This window comes from Halichoerus grypus, chromosome 6, assembly GCF_964656455.1.
Source record: "Halichoerus grypus chromosome 6, mHalGry1.hap1.1, whole genome shotgun sequence".
Classification (NCBI taxonomy): domain Eukaryota; kingdom Metazoa; phylum Chordata; class Mammalia; order Carnivora; family Phocidae; genus Halichoerus; species Halichoerus grypus.
In genome coordinates, this window is record NC_135717.1 from 141431037 (window position 1) to 141452951 (window position 21915).

The 21915-nt window shown below is 34.6% G+C and overlaps 1 protein-coding gene across 1 annotated transcript in view; it reads left to right on the forward strand.

Annotated features, from left to right (window-relative positions):
- Positions 1-21915, forward strand: part of PTPRQ (protein tyrosine phosphatase receptor type Q) — a 199769-nt gene that overhangs the window by 6956 nt on the left and 170898 nt on the right. Inside the window, exons 5-9 of the mRNA XM_078074126.1 lie at positions 2934-3133; positions 4287-4536; positions 6105-6233; positions 8563-8709; positions 14780-14952. Of these exons, the coding sequence (XP_077930252.1) occupies positions 2934-3133; positions 4287-4536; positions 6105-6233; positions 8563-8709; positions 14780-14952 (899 nt within the window). The remainder of the gene's footprint in view (positions 1-2933; positions 3134-4286; positions 4537-6104; positions 6234-8562; positions 8710-14779; positions 14953-21915) is intronic.

Here is a 21915-nt window from a genome sequence, read left to right on the forward strand (position 1 = left end):
CACTTTGAAAAGTTGTAGACACCTTCACATACCTATACAAATTTATGCATGTCACTAGTCTAGATATATCCTCAAAGTGTTGGAAGACACTTATCTGAAAGATGAAATGACTTTATAAACAGAAATTTTTGATACCACGGTGTCAAACCTTTACTTGGATCAAGATGGATAAGTTCACTCTATGAACATCAAGAAATAATGGGTTTTGGTACATAAAAGGCCAGTAGTAGAAACTAGAATATTTAAAGTAGGGAAAGACCTACCAACTACAGAAAAGAGCCAGGTTTATTCTTCAGACATAATGAAGTCACAAACGGAAAATAAAAGCAGAAATATTTAATTGAGACAAAAATTATTAAAGCAAGTTAATAAAAATACCATTTTTTCACTAAGTGTTATTTAACATATTTAATTACTTTCTTTTTAAAAAATATTTTATTCATTTATCTGAGACAGAGATCATGAGCAGGGGGAGGGGCAGAGGGAGAGGGAGAAGCAGACTGCTGAGCAGGGAGCCCGACAGGGGGCTCAACAGGGGGCTCCAGAGGAGCTCAATCCCAGGAGTGGGGCTCAATCTGATCCCAGGACACTGGGATCATGACCTGAGCTGAAGGCAGATGCTTTAACTAACTGACTGAGCCACCCAGGTGCCCCAACATATTTAATTACTTTCTATGTATTTAATATTTCTGGTCACTTTTTAAACAATTTGAGATCATGTATTTAATAAAGTTTTGGTTACCTTATAAATTCAAATTTCTCTATACTTGAGTAGTTCCCTGTGACTGTTATTGAGGCTCATTTGAAAATGTTTAGAAAACAAATTGCATTTTTTTTTGTATGTATATAATTTGTGTGTGTGTGTGTGTGTGTATATCAGGCATACTTATAAAGATTTGTATAGTTTACACAAATAAGAAATTTAAAAGAGTGATTGGGATTCATGAAGAGAGTAAATTGGTGGTCACCAGAGGATAGAGGCGGGAGAATAAGATTGATGTTGTTTATGGGTACAAACTTGCCTCAAGTAATAAATAAGCCATAGAGATCTGATGCACAGTATAATGAATATAGATAACAATGCAATATTATAGTTATGTAATGTGATATTATAATTATATAATATGATAGACGTACTAAATATTACTACAATAGCAGTCATAATACAATATGGAAATGTATCAAATTCACACCTCATACACCTTAAATTCATTTTATTTTATTTTTAAATATTTTATTTATTTATTTGAGAGAGAGAGAGAGCATGAGCAGGGTGGGGGCAGAGGGAGAAGTAGACTCTCCACTGAACAGGAAGCCCTATGCAGGACTCAATCCCAGGACTCCCGGATCATGACCTGAGCCGAAGGCAGATGCTTAACTGACTGACGCTTAACTGACTGAGCCACCCAGGTGCCCCACACTTTAAATTTATACAGTTATATGCCAAATATATTCAGTTTTAAAAAGAGATTCATGATAAAAGTTTTAACTCATAATTTCATAGCATCATATATTTAACATTTTAATATTTTGCTTTATTATATTTTATCCATCCAAAAGAAATTCAAATATTAAATCTTTAGTGTCAGAGAATTATATTGTCATTGTCCTTCTTAAGCTTTAATTAATTACATTGATGAGTTTTCCTTGGAGAAAAAAATTTCCATCCATCATTCTATCCATTATTAATGATTAATCATTCTTCCAAATTGTTTTATTTTTTCCCATTAAAATGCGGCTGTCCTTAAGTTTCCTAGTTTCTCCAGTTTAACTCATATCATTCATATACAACCTCTTTCCCATGACCTAAGTTCCTTATGTAACTTATATGGCTTTCATTTACAAATCATATTTTGGTATTCTTCCCTACAATGTGCATTTAAACTCTAATTATTCGGTATCTTAATAGTAGGCACCTCTGTTATCACTTATTTTGTTTTACCACAGACATCCTGTTTTGTTTTTATTTCTCTCAATAGTGATTTGTCATGTTTGTTCTATATTCTAAAGGATCTTGATTATTTACTCTACTTTGTCAGTTTTGCATAACTTCCCTTGAAATTAGTGGGCATAATTTTCCTTCATTCTGGCTTCATGTTTGTCTCATCTCAGCTAAAATAGCATATAGATTTTTTTAAAAAGATTTTATTTATTTAAGAGAGAGAGAAAGAAAGAGAGAGAACGAGCACAAGTCGGGGGAGGGACAGAGGAAGAGGCAGACTCCCCTGATGAGCAGGGAGCCCTACATGGGCTCCATCCTAGGACCCTGGGATCATGACCTGAGTCAAAGGCAGATGCCCACTCAACTGAGCCACCCAGGTACCCCCAGCATATAGATTGTTATTGCGGTTTATCAATAACTGATAATAAAGTGTATGAATTCTGATGAAAGTTGATTTTGAGGTTGTATAAAACTCAAAATATAATAACCACAACCAGTTGGGTGCTATTCACTTTATATTAGACACTAGATATTTACGTACATTCCAGAAATGTGCTTTTTGGTGTAAATGGTTGGATAATTGTTTCAGTTTGCCACTTCTTCATTATCTAAGGAATCTGCATAATTCCAAAATATTTTAGGAGAGGATTTGTTACTCAAATTTGTTTGTATATTCACAAATAACTGTTGATTGGATATTTTTCAGACTTATTTGAAATAGTTCACCAATGGATCCCTTAGACAAATAATCCTAAAGTAAAACTTATTTGCCTCTTAAACGTAACTCTGTGGGCTCAAGTTCCAGTTTTTTATCTTAGGCAAAATTAATTAAATATATTTCAAAAAGTCTCACCCAAGTAGATTTTTTTCTAACAGAGTATATTTAATTTTATATGACATAAGAAATATAACATCTCAACATTATATAAATGCCATTCTAAATTTTATAACAGTGTTTTTTCCTTTCCTTCAATTTCTGTCACTTCCCCAGCTCCAGGAAAAGTGGTGAATCTCACAGTTGAGACCTTTAACTATTCAACAGTAAACCTGATTTGGTATTTACCTAGGCAACCAAATGGCAAAATTACCAGCTTCAAGATTAGTGTGAAACATGCCAGAAGTGGGACAGTAGTGAAAGATGTCTCCATCAGAGTAGAAGACATTTTGACTGGGAAAATGCCAGAATGTAATGTAAGTATTATGGAACATTTTCTGCGTCTCAGAAATTTTAGGTGTGAGCTTATAACTTGAAGTTTCCAGTATCTGGAAACTTCTTTAACCACAGTGGTTATTAGCTGTTCGATTCCTTAGAGTGTTCAGTTATAGTATCATGTCATACACAATTGACTGTATTCAAGGTAGAATAAGATAAAGGTGTGAGAATTCAAGAGGTAGAAAAATCTCACAGGGAGCTCTGAAGAGACTTCATGGAAGGAGTAGCATTTGTTAATGGACCTTGGATTGGCCTTGGTGTAAGGACAGGGGAGATCGTGTGAGGGGAGTATTTTGGGTGGAGGATATTTTATCAAAAGAACTGATAGGAAAGTATAGAATATCACTGGAAAAAAGATAATATTTCCACAGGACAGGAGGGGTAGGGAAGGCAACAGTCGAAGTTATGTTTGTGGAAGTAGATTGTTTTTGTTGTGCATATCTTTGGTGAAGAATTTGTTAGGACTCTAGTCATTTATGGGAAATCCCTGGAAGTACCATAATAATGCTCTCAAAAACAATCTAGATGATCTTTGTGATATTATTGATGGAAAAACAAACAATATTACTTTTGTTTTAAATACTGTAAGTTATAGAAGTCTTAAAACCTTCTTTTTAAAATTAGCCTGTATTTTTAATACACACACAAACATACATACTTGCACATATGTGCTATTGGCTTTATCATTTGATTATTTATGAGGAAAAAAATGATAGTACCAGTGAGAAAGTGACTTATGCTTGAAATTTCACAAAAGGGAAAATAGTTTATCTCTTTGGCTCTTGCACTTTTAACATGAATTTTAAAAATTCTTACTAATGATTTTGCTGTTGCTTTACCTTTATTCTAAGCCTTTTGAAGTCCTATTCATAAGAAATATGAAGGTATAAAGAATGCAATAAATATATTCTGTTCTAACACTGTAAACATAAATGGGTATAATTAAGTTCCAGCAAATTTGTCCATAGCTTGAACAGATAACAATCTATTAAAATCTTAATGAATCATACACATACACATAAATTTAAGAATAATATTTATGCTATAAAGGAAAAATAAATGAATTACACTTCTCATGTTCATCAAGAGATACTACATTATTTTTCTGTTGCTATTTATTTTATTCACTAGGAGAATAATGAATCTTTTTTATGGAGTACAACCAGCCCTTCTCCAACCCTTGGTAGAGTTACGCCTCCATCACGTACGACATATTCGTCAAGCACGTTGGCGAGGAGTAAGATAAGCTCTGTGTGGAAAGAGCCTATCAGTTTTTTAGTGACACATTTGAGACCTTATACAACGTATCTTTTTGAAGTTTCTGCTGTTACAACTGAAGCAGGTTATATTGATAGTACGATTGTCAGAACACCAGAATCAGGTATGGTTTCATTTTTTGTGTAGGTAGAAAAAAAAAAAGAATTAAATTAGTTATATAATAATCTTTCATTTTTTCCATGTAGATCTTTTTGTTAAAACTTTCTTTCCCTTCCAATAACGTTTCCCCCCAATAATAGATCATGGGCATATCATCTGGAGCATCTTTAATTTCAGTACTCTTTTACAGTACTAACATAAACAACTAAAAAGAGAAAGGAGATTTGGAAGAATGGATTCTTGAGCTAATAACCATGATCCTATGATCAGCTTTTATTGTTCTTTGATCTGAGCAATTTTTCTTAATCATCTCTGCCCTTCTCCTTCTCCTATAATCATCTACAGCCTCCTCTCACTGATACTGTTAAAACCAAAAGTAACACCTATAGTGGTAGAAATATCGTGTGATTCACATTTCAATATTAGACAAAAATAGTACTTAAAAAATATACCTACTTATCTCCTCTTTGCACTGGGTTTCCCTATGTGAAAAATGGATACAGCAATAGTACCTCCCTTATGGTGGTGGTGTTAGGATTCAATGAGTATAATTAGATATTATTACTACTAAATTTGAAGACTATACATTTCTAGCTATGGGTGTTATATATTTAATTATGGGATTATAGTAGTATATATATATGTAAATTTATGTAGTTACTGACACAATACCATATTAAATATGTAGTATCAGACATTCATTTGTGATTGGTAATTTTTGAGGTTACTGGAAATTATTACTGGTAGGGTAATTTCCCTAAAGCTCAGTATTTTTTTTTCTGATGACATAGCTGTCAGCTTTTATCATTTCATCACATTAAGTTTGAAGTTTTTTCTTGATTTAAATAGTCATCTTTGAACCATTTCCTCCTTCCATACTTCTTATACAGTTAAAAAATAATTTCATAAGGATAGCACAAAGTGAAATTTAGTAGACAAGAACTTTGGCTTGAGAAAAATAGTTGGAATATTTCACTTCAGTCAAAAGAAAGTAAAATGTAGGAACACATTTGTGAAAAGTAGACTATTTTTAAATGTCATTATTTTTTATATGTTACCAATGTTACATTAGAATCTTCTAACTATAGGTTATAAATTTCCTCTCAGAACCAAATACAAATATTGATGCAGAAAGTGAAGATCTTTGCCAATAAGGTAATGTAGGTCGAGTTAATTCCCTGACCCTTCTACCTGTGTCCACCAGGGGGAGAGTGTTTTTCAAGTCAGATGCCCAGGCCTGGTTGAATTCAATATATAAGTGTGTTATCAAGACAATGTAACTGTGCAAGGAACAATATTGGAATGAGAATGAAACACCCTGTGCAGTCATATACAACATTAAATTAAATTAGTAACTGTTGCAAATAAGTAGTTCATCTGATGATCCAGCATGTCTTATTTAAATTCTTCAATTCGTTCATTTTTCCTTTTTTGTAAAATTAAAAAACCCTTTGCTCATAGTGTGATATTTTATTTTCTTTCTGACTTTGTGTTTTATTGTGTGTATTTAATAAGATGCTCATTTATTTTAAGTATATATTATTTATTCATTTTTTTTAATAACAATTTTAGTGCCTGAAGGACCACCACAAAACTATATAACAGGCAACATTACAGGGAAGTCCTTTTCAATTTCATGGGACCCACCTACTGTAGTAACAGGGAAATTTAGTTACAGAGTTGAATTATATGGACCATCAGGTAAGTCTCAATCAGTTTTGTGTTTACCTTTTGGAATAAGAATTATGCAAAATATGTTAGTATTATCAAACTCCTTAAAAATACCATGCTCTTTTTTGTAAGATCCTACAATTGAAGCAGATAATAGAAAAGCAATTAAGGGAGGTGAGGTTCTTTGAACTTTTTGTTTAAAATCATAAATAAGTATACGGATGGCAAAACATTGTCCATGTTCCATATTTACATGAGGAGAAGCTGAAAGAATGAGATAACTCCTAAGAAGAGAAGTGTTAGAGGACATACGTGTCTTCAAATGTTTGAACAGGAGGACCTTGACTTACTTAATTGCAAATATGTTTATGAAGAACAATGGACTTCAGTTAGATCAAATCTCTGCTTAGAACAAGGAATGCATTTCTAATAATTGGAGCTCTCTAAAAATAATATAGGCAGCTTCATAATGTAGCAAGTTCTCCATCTTTGTGAATAAGCAGGACCTGGACATCCCCTTGTCAGATATTTTGAGGGGTTCAGATATTATTGCTGGATGTCAATTAAGTAAACTCTAAAATTCTTTTCTAATCTGAGATGCTATGGTTCTATGAAAAAAAATCAACCAGAAGAGTAGAGAGTGATTGGGTCACGGAAGTTGAGTACAGGGCTAGGCAAAATTTAGGGCTCCTTTGAGGTGTGGTATTGAATAAAGTGATATCAATCAAAGTGGATTTGTGTTTTTCTCCAGCTCTCTTCAACAAGAGGAGGGCAATGGAATGGAAGGCTTATGTAAAGGTAGTGATTATAATTGACAGTGCCATTGAGGCTGGATAAGGAGTGGAAACCAAGTGGTGAGGGACCAAACCAAGCAGAATAAAATAGTTCATAAGATCAATGGATAAGATCAATGACCTTTTTTTTTTAATTTTTTATTTTTTTAAAGTTTTTTTTTTTTTTTAAGATTTTATTTGTTTATTTGAGAGAGAGAGTGCAGGAACAGAGGGAGAGGGAGAAGCAGACTCTCTGCTGAGCAGGGAGCCCGATGTGGGGCTCAATCCCAGGACCCTGGCATCATGACCTGAGCTGAAGGCAGATGCTTAACCGACTGAGCCACCCAGGTGTGCAGGAGGTCCCAATGAACTTAAAGAATTGTTGCTTCAGGGTTCTAGAATAAGTGAACAGGAGATAAGAAGGAATGGTCAGAGAGAGTTGCACAAAATTGAGATCATGGAAGATTCGCAGTTACTGGTAATAGTGATGTCTATGGGAGTGGCTGAGATAGGGTGGTGGATTAGATTATTTGAGGAGAGCTAGGAGTGTTTTAAGAGTCAAGTCTAGGGATCCTGAAATCACCACAAATTAAGATGGTAGCACTGAAGACAGTGACATTGAAGCAGGCACTAAATCATCCAGAATGAGGGTGAGTGACCATGGGCCTAGAAGATCAATCACGGCAACAAGGAGGACTGGTGGAGGCCATCCATGACATGAGATTGAAAGGTGTGAGCTTTTGTAAGGAGGGAGGTGGGTTGGAACACATACTATACCTGAAGGCCTCATCACTTGATGACCGTGGGAAAAATTAGATCATTTGGGGTGGCTGCAGGGAATAGAAGCCGTGTTTTAGGGGAGACCCAGGTTTCAGCTGCAGCAAAGGAAGAAAGAATTACTCAGAGGTAAAGTTGAGGATTAAAAGAATTTTGATGATGGACTATTTAAGGAGCTTTGCTCAGAAGCTGAACTACAAATATTTTCTAAGTATGTCTTTTTATAGAAGATAATGAAAATATTTAACATTTTAATTAACTAAATTTATGTATAAAATACTGTCACTATTTTAATATTAGCCCAAATCTAATGTTTTCTTTTTAAAAAAATGTCAAAAAATAACATGGTATTTGGATAGGGCTTTATGATTTAATAAATTATTTTGAATACTAGATTTTCATGTTGTTTCTATTGTTTTTTGTTTTTTTGGTTTTTTGTTTTTTTTTAAAGATTTTATTTATTTATTTGAGAGAGAGAGAGCACAAGAGGGGGGAGCGGGAGAGGGAGAGGCAGACTCCCTGCTGAGCAGGGAGCCCGATGCGGGACTCGATCCCGGGACTCCAGGATCATGACCTGAGCCGAAGGCAGTTGCTCAACCAACTGAGCCACCCAGGCGCCCTGTTTCTATTGTTTTAATTAACCTGATATCAATGTACCACTAAGCTAAATGTTTGAAACTTGTAATAATTGTAATTATAATGTTTTAAAATTGTAATAACAAACATTAATTGCTATTCTTGGCTCTCTACTTAAATGTGAGAATGATTGCATGCCTAACGAGAAAATAATCCATGGTATCTTTTTGCAGGTCGGATTTTGGATAATAGCACAAAAGACCTTAAGTTTGCATTCACTAACCTAACACCATTTACGGTGTATGATGTATATGTTGCAGCTGAGACCAGTGCAGGCATTGGACCCAAATCAAATATTTCAGTGTTCACTCCTCCAGAAGGTAAGAACATCTTCTTCAGTTTGTTCATAAGATATTTTACTCTGCTTGTGGATTTTATTGCACTGGTTAAACATTATATTAGAAGCTATTTGGTTTGTATTTATTTAATTCATGCTATTTCCTTATCAGATTACTACCTAATGCATTCCGAACATGCGTTCCTCAGAATATTAAACCCTGCAGCATGCTTCATAGAGGAACTGGAGATCAAGCAAGATTAGGAAGTAGTACATGTAGTATCAGTCTGTTTGTGACTCACGGTGAAGATTGGCAAAACTTCATGAGGTCAAAGGAAACAAATAAACACTTTTAACATCATTTGACTCACATTATTCAATGTAGAATAGATTTTTCTCACAGAATGGTGTTTAGGGGAATCCATATATCCCCAATGCCTCTAACAAAATATGTTTGTAAACAAAAGGGTATTTTAAGCAAGTGAGGATTCCTAGAGGGTGCATAATACAAATTTACCAGCACATCCCCAAATAATTAAAACAATGGCTCTCCTAAAGAAAGTTTTTGTTTGCATGTATTAAACATCACAGTTTTAGATGTTTAAAAAATGTTCCCTCATTGTCTCACTGCATATTTTCCTGGCCCGTACCGAATTTGCTAAAATGTCTTCAGTTTTACTTAGGGATTGCAATTATTTGAGAAGATCACAATTTTATTACAAGTACATTAACATTTGGAAAAGTTTCCAAATTTTGTGTGATAGCTAACATACAGTAACTTGTAAATTGAATACACACGTGTGCAAGTGCACACATGCACATACAGCTGAAGATTGGGCATACGTTCATCAGATAAATCACTCAAGTATTTGACCATTAGAGGGCAGCAACTATTAGGGAATTTTGTACTCCCCTTCAAAAAACAATTAACCATTGGTAATATTTTGCTGTTGAAAGAATGAAAAAATTATGTTTTATATCAATTTCAAATGAAAATGCTGATGTGTATATGATTTCAAACACAGATTAAGAAAGAGATGTATACTTACAAGCAAAAATATTCTCATTTTTTTCATTATTAATATTTTTCCATTGTATTTCTGTCAGAAGAATCTTAGCTTTGCATGTCTTTTCCATTACACCTTAAATCTCCCCGTCACCTAATAAATGCTCTTAAGCATTTCTTAGAAAGCTAGACAGCTTTATGAATGGCTACCAAAAACAGCAGAGTGACCTGGCCCTCATCAGATTAGAGTCCTTGAGTTTGATTTTAATAGCATTTTCTCAAACAACTTGATTGACCAACGAGTTTTTATTCTTATGTTATACAGTTAAATAGATACAGAATTTTTGTCTTCCTTAAAATCAAGCCAGTTTTGGCACCCCTAAACTGAATCTGCAATTTAAGATTATTGTTTTATTGTCATTATTCTATTATTCAAATGTATGGCATTTGACAAAAATAGGGAAATAGGTAATATATTGCTACATATGATGTCATGCTGTTGATTTTGGACATCATAAGAGTTCATCCCCCTTTCTTTATTTTTGCATTTTTCTTTATTCACAAAATAATAAATAAAATTTTAAGGACGTTGTTCAATATATTTCACATGGCTTATTTTTCTCACAAAATTAATTTGAACAAATGACTCTCTCTGCCTTATGTAATAAACAACTTATCCTGAGTTTTATCTTACTACCCTCCTGGCCATATCCAGGTGGCTCTCAGGGGGTTCCATTGGCAGCAGGTGGGCTCCACTAAGGGCAGAAATGGCATGGTCCTTATCTCTGCATGCCAACCTTCCTTCATGGAGTTCTCTTGGGGTAGTTCAGGCTTAGGAAGGGCTTCAGTGAAATGCTCTGGCAAATAGAGTAAATGTAGCTTTCAACTTCTGACAACACTAATTAGTCCTAGTCCTGCTAATTAAAACTTTGCAATAAGGGGATCTTTAAACTATATGAGAACAATCTAATAACTCACTAGAAGTATATACTTTCAGTTAAAATTGAGATCTTAATTTTAGACTATTCTTTTTCATTTATTAATACAGCAGGGTTCTTTGTATTCTAATTAAGGCTACCCAATTTATTTTCTTCTCCATATTTAAAAGTAGACTATAGTCTATTTAAAAATACACTAGGACCAATTTTTAAATTAATTTTTTTTAAAACAACTGGTGTTCTTTTTTTTAAATTTTTATTTTATTATGTTATGTTAGAACAACTAGTGTTCTAAGAAATCTCCAGATATTTATAGAAAAATCTTGAATTGACCTCTTATAGACAATGTTATATGCTACTATAGTAATATGGGGCTGATTTCATTAACACTAAGAATGTTATGGTCCATAGCCTACTTTGATCATCAATGAAAATCAACATCATGTTGTTATGGCAGTATTCCTACACATTTCATAAGATTCCCATATATGCGTTAATATTTTACTGAACAGATTTCCACATAGGTATGAAGAAGAGATGGTTTTGGAAAACAATGATAATTTAATAATTTCCAGTGTTACAAAATGTCCTGGAGCTGCCTATCGCAAAATGAGACAGTGCTATTGTATATAACATAGGCACCAGCATTTTCTTATTATTTGCATGGGGGGTTAAACAAATCTTAAGTAAAACTTTGTTGCTTCAATATCCCCTAAGAACTTTTCTGTCACTAGTATCAAATATCTCATAAGAAGGTTAACATAATTTCTTAAAAGCAAACAGAGTGTTGAAATCTATATTTATTCTTCCATAAACAGACTATGGAAGTGAAGACTTTTGTCCTTCAACTTGCTACTTTCTGCAAATAGTAAAATCTTTTGTAGGGAAATCACTGAGAGACTCAACTTTTCAGGGTTCTCAATGACTTTTGTTAATAGATTTTTTTTCAAAATTAATTTAATTAAAATTTAATAAATTAGGGACGCCTGGGTGGCTCAGTTGGTTAAGCGTCTGCCTTCAGCTCAGGTCATGATCCCAGGGTCCTGGAATGGAGTCCCACATCGGGCTCTTTGCTCAGTAGGGAGCCTCTTCTCCCTCTACCTGCTGCTTCCTCTGCTTGTGCTCTCTCTTTCTCTCTGACAAATAAATAAATAAAATCTTTAAAAAATTTAATAAATTAGTTTCATTTGCTAGACAATGGCAAAATTTATTTTATTTTATTTTTTAAAAGATTTATTTATTTGAGAGAGAGAGAGAGAGAAAGAGCCAGGGGAGGGGCAGAGGGAGAGAGAGAGGACCATAAGCAGACTCCCCACTGAGCACAGAGCCCAACACAGGGCTCGATCTCACAACCCTGAGATCATGGCCCTGAGTTTGGGACCTGAGCTGAAACCAAGAGTCAGATGCTCAACCAACTGAGCCACCCAGGCACCCTACATAATGGCAAAATTTATTTTAATGTATTTTTTTTTTTTGCCCCAGTACCATTTGTTTCCATTTTATTTTTTTCTAATACTTTTTCATTTGAAAGCTTAAAATCATTTGGAACATTATTTATCCTTTATATGTCTATTCTGTTTCTCATTTATTAATAAAATTTATAGATGTATTGACTTGAGAATGATTCTTAGGTAATCCCCGTGGACAACACCTCAGAATTGATGCTGAACCATGAATAATTGCCTTGTGTATTTGATTTTCTTTAGTTAATTTGGTATCAATATTAAAGGAGTTTGATTTAATCCATACTTCTCTGGTTTCCTCATAAGAATTTGTGGTGTAAGAGATCAAGTATCTTTCGAAGGACAAGGACAAGGACAAATGGAGTCATTTCCTTTATCCCTCAAGCTTTTTCTTCTTTCATTGAAAAAAAAAAAGAGAGAAAGAGATAGCTTTACCGTTGTTCTTATACAGGTTTGGGATACATTTTTAGCATAATATAGAACCACTTAATCTTTACTTGAACTGTAATTTATAAAGGCATTGTGTTATACAGCAATACTTATTAAGTTATACTGAAAAATATCTTGTAAATTAGAAGATTTATTCTTCTCTTTGATTAAATAAGGGACAGTAAAAATATATATATATATACACACACACATTTACACACCTTTTTTTTCTTTTTTGCTGTACTGGGTAGTTTTTGGTATTCCACTAGATTAATGTGTTATATCAAATGGAAGTGACACTTTACTTATTTTTTTGGTAGGCAGCATTTCCTTACCTGTTAGTCTGATCAATGTAGTCATTAAATTGTTTCTTCAATTGAGGTTCTACACAAGTTCAAATTAAATGGAAAAATGCCAGATCTCTTCCATGAATTATGTTATACAATACTGGCCAAGGCTTTGTCTACATAGCAACTCTAAAATAAAATGTAGAAGAAAGGTGGAATGGGAGCTTTATTATTTAAATGGCTGTGTTATTTTCATAGTACACAGTTGATTGGAAAGTTGCTCTGCCTTTGAAAATATGTATGTTGGTAAATATGATAAAAACATAAGGACAAATATATGTTAGGGACAATATATATTTTATATATACTTATACAAGAGGTAACCTGTGCAAAAGGTTTTTATCTATCTTTTTTCTCACTCAATCCTCAAGTGCCTAGAATAATGACCAAAAGATGAGGGCTCAGTCTGCTGAATTATGGAGTGAATCAGTGATTATGGGGTCCTAGTCTAGAACTCTTCCTCTACCCTTCAAAGGTCAAACTGTTTTTCCTTCAGATTAGAAGTTCTGTGTGGAGAGATCAATCTGAAGAGTTATCCTTCTATATAAAGAAATATTGAAATGTTTTTAGAAAAGGCGATTTAAAGAATTAGCAAGTCACAGTTGTACTTTCATGTCTATATCCCAATTCTGAGCACAGGTGTTACTATGTGCTGGACACGAAAATCTTGGCTGCAGTAGGAATGAAAATCTTAGGCAAGAATGACTCATTCATTCATCTAGCTATTAACTATTTAAAAACATTTAGAAATATTTATATTGTTACACTATCTAGGGGGCTTTTTAAGTGGTTACTTCATAGAGACAAAGAAAAAAACTCAATCTATGGAATGAGAACTCCATACCATTTCCTATATGGTTAAGGTAAGCATAATTATGTTAACTAATTTTAAATAATATTTACAAGAGTTGTGACATTAATTTTCAATTCCTTTCTGTTATCTTAAAAGGGAAAAGGGTCATTCTCTATTTATATTATATCCCTAAAGTGCCTCTATTCTAAATGATATGAAATAGCTTAGGGAAATGAATTTGATGTTTTACTACATCTTGATCATAAGTAGTTATATTTTCTTTCTTGAGCATTTCACTCAAGGTCCCTTATGGTAACTTTGCATAGTAATAAGAATAATATAATTTTACCCACTTTATAGATTAGCAAAATTAGGGGAGGGGTTAATTGGCTATTCATAATCACACTAGCTATAAACAAAAAGTAGACAAAAGCCCAGGGCATGTTTATCCTTGATCCATTATTGCTCCTGTGGTACTGGGAGGTTTACTGGATGTCACTCTTGGTCACTTTCTAACTAGAATTTACGTAAGTACTTGGTGCTTTATTGTAAACCAGTTGTTAGTTTGTTTCTGCTTCTCTTTATTACTGAAAAGAGTAAGGGTACCTGAAATTAGAGACTCATAATTCATTTGTAAAATCAGCAGACCAAAATCAGTCAACTTTTCAAGCAATCTCATGTCGTAAGTTGAAAGACAACCAAATTGAATTTACCAACTACATTTCATTTCATACAAAGTCTTCTGGATATTGTTTTTTGATATGTTGTTATAATTTTATAAAGCTTTCAAGGTTTCTGCTGGGCATTAATCATCCCTAAACAGCTTTCTCTGGGAAGTTATTTTGATTAATGAATTTGTTTCAAACAAATATTATGACATTTTGATTTGAGGAAATTACTCCATGTTATCCTATTTCTTATTTACATTTTTGAGAACAATCTGTAGAAATTTAACTTTATCTATATATTTAAAGAATCTTATACATGTTTAATTGTTAATAAATAGTAAATTGTTTTAGTCTAATAGACTTTCTTACAAATCTTAAATGGTGAGCTAAGAATTTAGGGAATTTTTAAAATTTAAAAATATACTTTTAAATTCTTCCCTCGTTATTCATTTTTTTTTTTTTTTTTTAGTTCCAGGTGCAATATTTGATTTACAACTTGCAGAAGTAGAAGCCACACAAATAAGAATTACTTGGAAGAAACCACAACAACCAAATGGAATCATTAACCAATACCGAGTCAAAGTTCTAGTTTCAGAGACAGGAGTAATTCTGGAAAATACTTTGCTCACAGGAAAAGATGAGGTATTCACTTTCATTTCACATCGTGGTGAGCCTTTTCTCCTTGGATTTGGCCCTGATAACTTGGAAGACTTTCCAGCATTCAAACATAAAATATTTGACAAGCATCATGGTACAAAGTGAAGTAAATTTGGGCTATGTTGATAATCTAGCTAGGTCATATTTCATTTTAGAACCTACATTATTAGTTAAATGCTATTATTCTTTTTCAGCATATAAAAATGTTAATTGAACAATTAAATAGAACTAAAGGTGCTTCCATAAGTGAATATTATTATGGTAATTCAGTTAATGAATTGTTTAGAAACTCCTGTTATGATTTAAACACTCCTTCTAGGCTTGCTTGCAATTTGGAACAGTTGCCAGTGAAAGGCACAGTATTTTGTAGTTGTTGTTGACAAATGACTTGTCCTGTTCAGTCTTTGGAAGCTATTTTTTTCAGAGCTACCTCATTTTAAAAAAGAACCAAGCAGAGTATGTTTGATTAAAGAAAGCAAATGGCGGCACCTGGGTGGCTCAGTTCGTTAAGTGTCTGACTCTTGGTTTTGGCTCAGGTCATGATCTCAAAGTTGTGAGGGCGAGCCCATGTCCCTTTCCCTGCAACGAGGGAGTCTGCTTGAGGTTCTATCTCTCCCTCTCCCCCTACCCCTCCACCTGCTTGCTCTCTCTCTCTCTCAAATAAATAAATCTTAAAAAAAAAAAAAAGAAAGAAAGAAAGCAACTGGCTAAATAATGGAGGTTAAGTCATTCATAGATATAAGAGGACAATGTCTTTGCCTCTATTCACAATGGAAGTCTTATTTTTTTCCCCTTTGTTTCTATTAGAAGTACAGGCCACACTGGTTTCCCTTTGCTGTCTTCATTCACCTTGCCCAGCCAGCTATTCATCTGTGAGGGCCCTGTAAGTCACCAGACTAGTCACATCCAAGTATGGGTACAAAAATAAATGTACTTAGGACCAGTGAATCCAATCACAGGCCTTGAAAGAGCTACCTGATGGCTGTTCATCAATTGGCTTCTACTGTTTTGGTCCAGAATCACTGCTTTTTCTAGCTGTGCTATTATTTTTCCCCATACATATTGTCCACTCTATTTCTAGTCTCTGCTTTCTTCCACTTCTTGTACATACTTGAAAATTGATGTTACTATGTACCCAAAGCACTCTGGCTGCCCAGGATTTATGATTCCAAATTATTCACCATCTCTAGTGCAGGATTAAAATTCAATCCTATGTTTACTCCTTTTCTGTGTGTAAAAGATGTGAGTTATGCTTTCTCTGATACTCTAGTTGACAACTCAGGCAAAGGGCAAGAGCTTGAACCTTTGCTCCAGCTGAGATGGTCTTAAATTAGATAGTTAGCTGTTTTGGGACTAGGTGACAGATCTCCCACTTCTGTTAATGACATCTGTTGAATGGCCAGACACACCTGTTTTTCTCTTGAAGCTAAGATGTTCTAGAAAGACTTCTTTGTGATTCTGCCTCTGTCTATATGGCTTGTAATCCCTGTGATACACTGAAGAGAACGTGAGCTTTGGGGTCATATAAATATGGGTTTATATCCTGGTCACTTAATGGGCTCTACAGTAGAGAGATTAAGAACATGGACCTAGGAGGCAGAATGCTTGGGTTTAAACTTTGGTTTTGCCATTATGGTTGGTTTAATCTTAGGAAAGCTGGCCTGACCTCTCTCATCTTCAGTTTCCTCTTCTCAAAGATAGAGATTATAAGAGTCCCTATAACAAAGGGTATTAATGAGGATTTAATGGGTTAATGTCCATAAAAGAGTTTAGAACAGTATGTGGTATGTGGTAAGTGCTATGCTAAATTATTGTACCTGTTGTGATTATTAATCATGGCATTAGAACTTTCACCCTGATTGACATATATTATTAGTTTCTTTATCCTCCCTCAATGAAAGGACACATTACGTCTCCTTATTTCTATGATGGTATCTTTCTTTATTAGATCAGGCCTATTATTGATATTTCTGTTTTTACATGTGTCTGATGTTTGGGTTCATCTTTCAGGAAGTTGATCTGGGGAGAGAGATATGGCAGAGGCTCTAACTCCAAATGGACTTGGGTCCTAGCCTTGGCTCTGCCATTTACTAGCTCTATAACCTTGGACAAGTCAACTTTTGGAGACTTGGTATAAAGCAGGGCTTATATACTCACCTTACAGGGTGAGGAGTAGGGGACATAATAGATAAAACCTCTGGTTTAGTGTATTCATTTATTACCCTTCATCTTGACCATGATACTGGATAAGGACTTTTACCTTTCATTCACCCTTCTACTTCTCAAAGTATGGCCTCCACACCATTTCACAAGAATTATCTAAGTTCTTGAAATCTTATTAGAAGTCACCAGTGACCTCTTAAGTGTCAAATAATGTGGTAATATATTTTTAAGTGTCCCCATCTTCATTGTCTCCTCCAGAATCCATTTTTCTCCTCTCCCACTTTCCAGCTTTTGAGTATTTTCTGCCTCATGCTTCCTCCACTTTCATATGCTATGACTTTGCAAAACTTTGGTCTTGTAAAATGAAAATTGAAACGGCTAGTTCTCCTATAATTTTCTAACTCCTTCATTGTAAAGGTGCTCCAGACAGTTCTGTTTTCAGCCTTCTTCTTACACTTTCTTTCAATGATCACACAATTTCAGTCACAGCTTCCTACCTGAATGATCCCTTTGCGTTGCTTTCTACTCTGGTCTTTCTCTGACACTCTATTCCTAATGGCAACCATTTGTAGGGAGGTTCTGTCAGGGTTTATCACATCTGAACTCATTTTCCCTCATAAAAGAAAACAAAAATCCTTTTTGGGATAATGGCCTGGTTTATGACCAGAAGGAGGAGACAAAGCTGGGATACAGCTTGGAACAGATACTTGACAGAGATTTGGGGATGGCGATGGAGACCTGTGAAGGTTTTCACAGAACACACAAGAAGAAAGTCTATCTAGACAATTAATAGTTTCAGTTATGAAGAACAAAGTCTGGAGAGAGACTAATTTGAAGCCTAGATACCAAATAACTAGTTTTAGAATTCCTTTATTTCTTGGACTGGGCACACCACAGCTCTCTGACCTGAAGGTCATTGTCTAAGCACTGAGAAGGTCCTTATGGTGCTTTTACATGCCTGATATTTCTCTTTTCAGATTATGGCATTGTTATTCTTTCTGTCATAAAGGCTCAGAACCATGGGGCTATCTCTGACTTGAGTTATACTTAGCATTCAGTAGTCATTCAATATTAAGCCAATTAGTTTAACCTCCAAAGGGTGATGCATACATCTATATTTCATTCCTGTGTCCCCACTGCAGCTCAGGATTACATAGTCTCTTGCCTGGACTATTGTTGTCTTACTGCCTTAGTTTTCCATTGTTGTATAACAATTTGCCACAAGCTCAAGACAATTCATATTAATTTATTATCTCATAGTTTCTGTGGATCAGGAATCCACATAGCTTAGATGGATTCTCTACTTAGGGTCTCGTAATACTGCAATCAAGGGCAGACTATGCTGTGTTCTCGTCTGGTGGCTTAACTGGGAAGAAGCCATTTCTAGACTCAGAGTTTCAGCAGATTTAACTTCCTATTGACTGTAAAACTGAGGGCCTCAGTTTTTTGACTGGAGACTAGCCTTAGTTCCAGTTCATAGAGGCCTCCACAGGAGAATTGTCACAAGGATTTTCCCAACATGGTCGGTTATCTATCTATCTATTTATTTATTTAATTTTTATTTTTAAATTTAATTTTATTATATTTGTCCCCATACAGTACTTCATTAGTTTTTGATGTAGTGTTCCATGATTCATTGTTTTTGTATAACACCCAGTGCTCCATGCACTATGTGCCCTCCTGAATACCCATCACTGGGCTAACCCATCCCCCCACCCCCCTCTCAACATGGTCATTTAGTTCATCATGCCAGCAAGGGGAATCTATATGGTATAATGTAAACATAAGAATGACATCCTCTCACCTATCCCTTATTTCATTGGTTAGATGCAAATCATAGTTCCCACACAACAGGAGGGGATTATACAAATGCATGAACGACAGGAGGTAGGAATAATAGGGGGGCCACATGAGAGACTGTCCACCACACTCTCCCAGCCCACTATTTTATATTTCACACATCTATTAGAATAATCCTTCCAGATTTAAGTATATTATTTATACTTCTCTTTAATGAGAAGTAACTAAATAAGAATTGAGAACAGATGGGGAAGGTATGTATCTATTTAAGAAATCTAACTCCTTAGTATCATTGCAGAAAGTCAGTCACCCTTATTGAAAAATTTTTTCCAGTGACCTTTTATGGTTTGTTTATTTCTTAATAAATAGGGGTTATTTGAGCATGCTGAAACATGTATAAGATTTCGCTTTCAATATTTAAACAAATACTTGAAAAAATATATTAGAAAATTTAATCTTAATGTTTGAAGACTTTTATTTCAACTTCCAAATTTATATATGAATCACATGTATAACATGCCTAATAAATGATTGGGAATCCAGCCTCTGCTAAAATATTTGATCAACTCTGATAATAGGGTATCTACTACCACAAAAGCAGGTCCTATTCTATGAACTTTAAAATATTCTTCTTTATGACCTCCCAGACATGTATTTATTAAGTAACTACAAAGTTCCAGGCACTCTGTTAGGTCCAGAAAATACACAGATGAATAAGAAACTACTCTGTTCTTTAACTGTTTGGAACTGAACTATTTGTGTTCTAATGTTTACCAGTTTGTCCCATCTCTCTTCTCTAGACCCACATGGTATGAGCTCAGAATTTGGAACCAGGGAAATGTGTTTCAATCCTACCTCTGCTATGACTAGTTTTGTGAACTTTAACAGACGACTATAAAATGGAGATCTTGATACCTAACTCTTTGGGCTATAATGAAGTGATATCACATGGGTGAAAGTACTTGACACATAGTTGTTTTAAATGTTATTCTTTGTAGTAGTAACAACAATACATAGTGATTTATTTTTTTATCATTTGAAGATGATGGTCATGATTTCCCTAAAGCTTAACATCCTCAGTTTCTTATCAGCTATGGTTTCTGGATCCTTCATATTATTGATTACTCTCCTATGTATATTTTCCAGTTTGTCACTGAGCCTCTTAATCATCTGAACACAATAGTCCATATGTAATTTGATTAGATCCAAATTCAGAAGAACTATTTTCTACCTTGATGTTTATTTCTTACTTCTTTCAATGCAAAGAATAAAACTAATTTCTTTGCAAAACTCATTCCATTGAGACTAAAATCTGAAAAACCCTTAATTCATCTCTCTATGGACTGCTCTTAATTTGAATTTCACACTCAGATCTCATCCTGTACTTGTTCTTCTAGTAGAATCCTGGGGCATTTTCTCCCCAAAGACACCATCTTGCTGCCTAGTGTTACAAATTTCTGAGATTCATACAGATACATCTTTTCATCTGATATGTTTCACAAGTATATCAATATTTGTCATTGGTGAACATGAGAAGAAAGCCAGCTAAATGCTTGACCAATTGCTATGGAATGAAGGTGACAGGACTCAAGAGTAGTTTGGAAATGCTTGAGATAAAGTTTACTTTATTGACCATTAGGAACAGAAAAAGAATTAAGCCTTAAGGGTTGTCACCCAAAAATATGCAGAAGGAAATAATATCCATTAGGTTTCCAAACATATGCTAATTGCAGACTTTTCTTTTTACTACTGCTTAATAACAGAGAGCATAAATCATGTTATAGTTTATAATAAAATATAGAAGCATTTCTTAAGAATAAGTCACTTGTTCCATTAATGCAATCCAGTAGACGTCCAGTGAGTCTAAATTGATAGATATAATGGAGATTTTTTTAGAAATAAAATCACATTAGCTATAATGAAGGTTATTACACATAGAGTCAGGTTGGTTTATACAGATGGATTAGGAATTTAGCTCTGAAGAACTGTAATTCTTTCACATAAATTCCAAAGATTCCTGGGTAGCATATGAGAGGCCTTTCATGTTGATGAACTGTGACATTCCCTAAGTCAGTTGTGTTCAACCAAGGGAGAGTTTGCTCTCCAGTTGGCAATCACTGGAGACATTTTTCTTTGTCACAACTGAGGAGATGCTTCCCGTGGGTAGGGACCAGGGATGCTGCTAACCTTCCCACAACAAAACATTATCTAACACAGAATGTCAGTAGTGCTGAGGTTGAGAGCCCTGGACTAACTCAGTGAGTCTGAAACCTTTACGGGTTGTGGTGGGCTTCTTTTCTCTTCCATTTCTCTCATGTCCACTTTGGCCCCTTCCAATTACTTTCTGAAGTTCTAGTTCTTTCCCATCATTTTTGCTCTTAAAATATTTTTTATTCATCTTTTGAAAAACCCAATATCTAATGCCTTTTTAAGAGAGGCAAAGTGTGAGAAATATTCATGGCACAGCCCTCTCAGTGATAACAAATAACATTCTGGGTTGTTGTGAAACCAATGTTCAAATCATTGCCCCAGTTAGGGAGGGTCTTTCCAGAATACCAGAATTTGAGAGAAATTCAGAAAGCCAAAATTATTTAGGTCAACTCTTCTTTTGAAATGGCAGTTTGTCAACAGAGATGCTTAACTTAGTTAATTGATGGGATGCTGTGGCATAACTCTCAATAATTTATCTTACGTGGAGTGTAAAATATCAGGAGATTTAATGCAAAGTTTTAGTTCACGGGGAAATTGTTCGTACTACTTCATTGTACCTTCCGTAGTGCTTTGTACACAGTAGATTCTCAAAGAGCGGCTGATTGATAGTGGAAACAGCTGTGTGTTTCAAGCATAAACTATTGACTGGAATACCAGAGCATCTCTGAATTATGTGTTTGTGATTCATGCCCTCCCTGATTTCCCTGTGGAGGCAGAGCTGAAGTGAGCCGTTGGAAGATCGAAGACCTTTAACTTGTCCCATATAGAGTTCCC